Source organism: Phaethon lepturus, unplaced genomic scaffold, assembly GCF_000687285.1.
Source record: "Phaethon lepturus isolate BGI_N335 unplaced genomic scaffold, ASM68728v1 scaffold19394, whole genome shotgun sequence".
Lineage (NCBI taxonomy): Eukaryota > Metazoa > Chordata > Aves > Phaethontiformes > Phaethontidae > Phaethon > Phaethon lepturus.
The window spans coordinates 4,555-11,026 of NW_010534220.1; the positions used below are offsets into that span (position 1 = coordinate 4,555).

The following is a 6,472-nucleotide window of genomic DNA, read 5'->3' on the forward strand; positions in this document are numbered from 1 at the left end:
GGAACTAGGGTTTAATCTGAGTTAACTGATGCAGCAGAGCCCTATTGGTACAAATTCTGTGAATCTGCAGTAACTGCTAAAGTCTGACAATGTTCTGTTAATTTCATAATCCAGTGTAAGAATTCTCATAGCACTGAGAAGCTCAGCAAAGAGCCTGGATTAGAATTCAGTTCTCTCATTGCACCTCATCCTTTCTCAGGCACGTTTAGTCTCACCCTTGTGTATTACTGATACTACCTTCTTCCATCTACTCACATATGAAGTGACACCTCACAAAAAATATTTTGCAGTGACTTAGTGTTTTCTCTCTGTATTTTTAATTATCACTGGGATCCAGGAATAAGACTTTGCAGATGGAAAAAATAAAGGCACGACTGAAAGCAGAATTTGAAGCCCTGGAGTCTGAGGAGAGGCACCTGAAAGAATACAAACAGGAAATGGACCTGCTGCTGCAAGAGAAGATGGCCCATGTGGAGGAGCTGCGACTGATCCATGCTGATATTAATGTGGTATGCAACAATCCAGCTGCAGACAGCCTAAGACACAGCTACATATGAATCATTCCACAGGTTGTGGAATTGTGCACATCAGTGAACTATAACTGGTTCAATAATCTGGACTTTACAACACCATCCTAGGAACCTACAAAGAGTGCAAAGTGAATTTACCTCAGGCTAATTGTTTTTCTCCTGTCTGTGTTGGGCAGGATATTTTGTAACGTTGGCATAGTAAGCATTTGCACCACCAGGATAGATAACCAAACCCATTGCGACTACAACTTTACCAGTAGCCACAATAACATCACTCTGGCAGTCCCATAGAAAACTGTTCTTCCCGTTAGTGTTTTCTCATTTAGCACCTGGAAACAGAGAAGCTTTGGCAGCTAGGTGGGACTTCTGGTTGGAGGTTTTTAGAAGAAAAGAGATTTTGGGAAAATATATGATCTTTGTCAAGTTCTTAGTAAGAGCTGACCTTCATTACTGAATGGAACCACCAAACATTAAGGAGCACCAGACTGAAGGGAATTAATACAAATAAGAGAAAACCAGTTTATAAACAAGAAAGATTAGCCAATTACAGGGGCTACATGTGGAACAGGGGAATATATTTTTAAACCTGCAGTTTTTACATAATGTTAGGGCACTTACATGACTGTACAGTGGTTTCTAGCTCTTCCTTACACCAGCAGAAAAAAGCTCCTACATTGTAAGCAAGTACAAGCTATGTACTGGATGTGCAGACTGCATTTATTTATCACTTGAAATGTCTCTTCCCCTACCCAGGTGCATAACCTCAGTCTCTGTTTCATCCTTCCCTATTTTTCCTGTCAGATTGTCTTTTTCTCTGCTGACTTTCTCATTTATTGCAGTAAGAGAAACAGGAACCTTTCCTTAGGTTGGTTGTTAACGTCTAACCATCAGCTTTCAGGTAGCTTAGAAACACAGAAAATTAGTTTATTGTACTTTAATATCTTTTTTAATATCTCTGTAGAGTTTTCTGTAGCTTCTCACTTGCTGACTTATCTGTAGCCTGTCTACCTGCTTTTTCTGTTGTTCCAAAGGTCATATAGCTTGAGTGCACCTTTTTTAAATGAAAATGCATCTCGTATGCCACTTTCAGTTGCTTCTTCCTTGCACAGTTTTCATCCTGCCAGTATTTTAACTCTTTGTTTTACTATTGCATTGTCTCCAATCTCTTCGAACTTGAATGAGAAAAAGGTCTTCTTTCCAATACAGTCTCTTGCTCCATCAGAGAGCTATTAAAGGAACAGTTCTTTAAAAGCATGCCCATCCTCCTGTTTCAGATGGAGAACACTATCAAGCAGTCTGAGAATGATCTCAACAAGCTCTTGGAATCTACTCGTCGCCTGCATGAGGAGTACAAACCCCTGAAGGAGCATGTAGATGCTTTGCGGATGACTCTGGGATTGCAGAGGCTGCCAGATCTATGTGAGGAGGAAGAGAAACTGTCCCTTGAGTAAGTCTCCAATGCAAACATTATCTGGCTTTACACCTTCCCTCGATTCTACTTGTTATTTTGTCATTTTACTTTTGGTAGGAGGCAATACAAGAAAGGGATACAAAATAAATATTCTTCAGTTGGTTTGCGCTACCTCTAGTCAGAATTTTATTTTGCTGCATGCACATGGCAGTGGCATTTAGCCGTATACCTGTTGTCTGTCAACAAGTAAGTTTACCCTAGCTGTGGAATAGATTTGGATAATAAATTACAGTTTCATTTTCAGATATAACCTAGGTGGAGGAGGGTGACAGAATTAGCTTCTATTGAAAGAACAGTGTCCTTCGTTTAACAGATCAGTTTTAAACGCAAGTGATGTTTTAAGAAACTTACATTTCTCTTAATGCCCAGAACATTTGGCCTAATTTTCACCCAGTTTTCAAGATTTCTTCTGCATTTCTTCAGAAATGCTGTTTCCCATTCCAACCACCTTGACATTACAAAGAATATATTAATTTGTTGTATACAAAAGTTATTCATTTTAAGAGAATAAAATATAAAAACTGAGTTTGACAGTGGTGCATCTAAAGCTATTAAAGATTAAATATGTGTTGTCTATTTTCTATCCTACTGGATTTATATCCAGTCATATATCAAGATACCTTAGAAGCTGACAATCTGGAATCTGGCTGAAGTGTGCAAATGCAGAGGAAAATACCACTAATTCTATTTATGAGCTAGTCCAAGTGGTGTCCAAGCGTAGGCAATTTGACTCTAGCAGAGAAACACGATAGGGAAATGTGATCCAATATATTTTAACATAAAATATCCTTTACAAACTAATGGAATACTCCAGAAGGTGGTTATATTTTTTATTTGTTTTTCTTTTGTCTAGCTACTTCGAAAAGCAGAAAGCAGAATGGCAGACAGAACCACAGGAGCCTCCAATCCCAGAGTCTCTGGCTGCAGCTGCAGCAGCTGCCCAACAGCTGCAAGTGGCTAGGAAACAAGATACCAGACAGACAGCAACTTTCAGACAACAGCCGCCTCCAATGAAGGTCAGGAGATGGAATGTGCTGGGTTTTCTCTTTTGTCATTGGAATGTATTATGTTTATAAAGTTGATCAATATTTACAAAAAGGAAAAATTATGTGTCCTGATTCTGATTTTTCCTGCAGTGGTTCAACTCAAGAGCAATTCCAGTAGACTTAAAGTAGTAGCACCAGTCATCAAGGGTTAAGGACAAGGCTCTGTATTATTTGATTCCTTTATGACTTAAGAGTCTTCATTAGCAGAGATGTAGGCAATTCCCACTCCTCTTGTGTTTCATGTGGGAGAAAGGCATGGAAGAAAAAAAAAAACGCTGGGCAAAAGAAAAACTAATAGCTGGGAGTTAATCCCAAATGGATTCACATTAGAAGCAATGCATATATTTTATGAGGGAGAGTAATTACTGATGGTACAAATTACCAAGAAAATTGGTGATTGTTTCTGCACTTCTTGGGATCCTCAAGTCAAGACTAACAGATGGATTAATTTAGCGTAACCACAGGCACTTAAGTCACAGTTTTACTCAGCTCCTTCTGTAGTCAGAAAAAAGAGCCAAATAATTCCATAGGGGTATTCATCCCACTGACGTTCCAAAGATTCACTAAGGAGACAAACTGACATAGGTACACTCTGTAGTTATTTATGTATTTACTACCTGGAGTTAGGCGAGTGAAAAGCATTCCTGAAAGTAATATGCTTTGGTCAAATGAAAGTTAAAGAGCTTAGTATGGAGCAAAAGTGCAGAGTTCTGTACCTTGTGTTAAGTAAGTGGAATTCATCTTATCACCCACTCCTGCCTTGAATTCTGTGGCATCACAGTTGGCCTTCACTGTAACTTCTCTGACTCAGTGAGCTATTACACATGTAAACATCTTTAAAACATATGGAAGTTTAACACAAAATAAAATTTAACGTTTAAATTATCGATACATGCCTGAACCACGTGTCTGCTGAACTGTAGTTTCAATTCAATGAGATACTCTAGTTTTATAGTTGGCCTGAAGTTACTGTACAATCCAGAGACCTGGATTGTATAGAATGTACCATTGGTTTGCCTTTGAAGGCAAGAATGCTTAGTTACGTTCTTCTGTACTGTATCTTCAAATATGGTACTCAATAACCTGTGTAACAATGTTACGTAAATGTTTGTAACAAGAGGCTGCAATGTCGCATTTCAGGCATGTTTATCGTGTCACCAACAAATTCATCGGAATGCACCCATATGTCCACTCTGCAAAGCAAAGAGCCGATCTCGCAACCCCAAAAAGCCCAAGAGGAAACAGGACGAATGAAACCCAGAAGATTGACAAGCAAACACATGACCTGTTCCAGTACCCTTCCAGTAAAACTGCAGATGTGGCCAGACTTTACTGAAGTGCAGACTCAAGTATGACTGACCCATTGTTTTCTATTTAATGCAACCTAAGCACAATGTTCCTGTTCTGTCTTAACTTCCCTCCAGTCCTTAGGATTTGGTTTTAGGAAAGTAAGTATTATTGGTGCTACAGTTTAACATTTCAATCATTCCATCTTTTGGACTCCTAAATAAAGTAGAATTCTTATGCAAGTATCCTAAATGCCACGCTATTCCCATTGGACAAATGTGATTACCACAAATGCTTTTACGTTCTCTTTTTAAAAACAGATGTTACTAAAAGATTATTCTGTTTTCTCCTGATAACTGGAGAGTATTTGAAATGTGGAGATATCACACTGTCTGTTTCACTACAGAAGAATTTGTTTTCCAAGCTAGTAAGACTGCATAGGTTTGGGTATCCAGTAGAACTCTTTTTATACAGGAAATGTTCAGGGAAAAAAAAAAAAGAATGGGTTATTCACGAAATCGGTGCATTAGGGACACATGTGAGTTTTGATTTACTAGAGTTTCATTGTACCGTTCTGTCAAACTTGACTTAAAATTTGGAAGGGGAATCAAGTTGCTGGCTGTATATGAATTTCCAAACATGATGTAATTTGTGATGCTTTAAAATCTTAATATAGTATAATCTTCTGCAGTCAGAAGACTGATTGATTTAAGTACAAGGCTCAGATGAACTGTATTAGTGGGCCTCCTAGGCTTTATGGCCAACCAGCTCATTGTGGTTCTCTAGGAAACGTGCATAAATATCCCAAATCCCTGTGCTCACAGACTGCAACATCATCCAATCTGCATATGTTCTATTCCTGGTTTCTACAGCCAGAATCGCTTAGCAGACACATCCTCCACTGGAGCACAGGAAAGTTCAGTAACATGCACTAGGAACAGTGTCAACTAAAAATGATGTATGTCACCAGAACTGCCTAGCTTTGGTGTCATCGTCCTCCCTCAACCAAAGCTTTCTTTTGTATTCCTATTTTTATATCTTTTAATAGGTCACTTTCAAGTAAGCTTTATTTCAGCCCAGTTTTTTTACTTGCTTTGTACATGTACCAAAAGACCCCTGACTAGAAGGATCCTTTAGACCACTCATGTATTGGTGTCTTCCCTTTGTTTCCCCTCATGTAACAACAGTTCCTCCAGTGGGGAGGATTGCAGTGACCCAACTACAAAAGCAGGGCTTAAAACTTACTCGTTTCTAATCCCAGTTTTGTCACCACCTTTTTTGTCTAAACTGATTTGAAGTATTAAATATTCTTTTCACTAACTTCAGAAGGCAGGGACTGCCTGTTTACATTTTTCTCGCTTTAGCCCAGGTTTTCCTCTACTGTTATGCCACAGTGGTTATACTGAGAACTTCGCTTTTTCAGTAGGAAGAACAGGGAAGGCCCAAGCCGCTGGCCAATTTTGCTGGCCAAATCATATACGTTGCTGTTAACTTCCCAACTCCGCTATAAAGTACATGAGTATTTTATTTAATATAGATCTATAATTTATGCCAAGTTCAGTTGGTGTTCTCCCATTTTAACATTTCATAGCCAAATAAACATCTGTCAACAGCAGAGACAGAATGTGGACCACATGCCCCTGAAAATATGTGAAGAGCAGTTTCTGCTAGCTGAATTACTGGGATTCAGTCTCTGAGAGATAGCAATAATGGAGGACAGCCTGACGCCATGCTCCAAATGGCGGCAGTGCACCAACTCAATCATTATGCATGTTTCTTGACGCAAGTACTGGATTCTACTTTTAAATGTCACAGCAGCCACATGCTGTGTGCCCTGTTCAGAGCAATTCCTATTGAGTTTAAGGGAAACACAGAGAGTTAAAGGACAGTATATATACGGACTCCCCCAAACTGCATGCATAAAAGCAGCATACTTTGGTGACAGTTGTACATAAATTTAGGAAGTAGTGACAATGGAGAATGGGCGAATGATCTGCAATGAAGTAGTGTGACTACAAGGATAGATTTGTAGAAACTTTGACTTACAGTTCTGAAATAGATAGGGTTAGTCATATCTGCTCTCACTTCACTGTTGCTTCGCCAGGTTTGTTCTTTCTTGGGAGATCTCTACAGCTCAA

General features: G+C 39.1%; 1 protein-coding gene across 1 annotated transcript; it reads left to right on the forward strand.

Annotated features, from left to right (window-relative positions):
- Positions 1-341: 341 nt before the first annotated feature.
- Positions 342-4,731, forward strand: ZC4H2 (zinc finger, C4H2 domain containing). Its single transcript, XM_010285466.1, has 4 exons — positions 342-509; positions 1,805-1,977; positions 2,855-3,017; positions 4,188-4,731. The coding sequence occupies exons 1-4, from the start codon at positions 354-356 to the stop codon at positions 4,299-4,301; spliced, it is 606 nt and encodes a 201-aa protein (XP_010283768.1). The 5' UTR covers positions 342-353; the 3' UTR covers positions 4,302-4,731.
- Positions 4,732-6,472: the final 1,741 nt, after the last annotated feature.

Coding starts and splice junctions, on each gene's coding strand:
- ZC4H2 (XM_010285466.1), top strand. CDS start 354: ATGGAAAAAATAAAGGCACGACTGAAAGCAGAATTTGAAGCCCTGGAG. Junction 1,978..2,854: donor GAAGAGAAACTGTCCCTTGA/GTAAGTCTCCAA, acceptor TCTTTTGTCTAG/CTACTTCGAAAAGCAGAAAG. Junction 3,018..4,187: donor AACAGCCGCCTCCAATGAAG/GTCAGGAGATGG, acceptor GTCGCATTTCAG/GCATGTTTATCGTGTCACCA.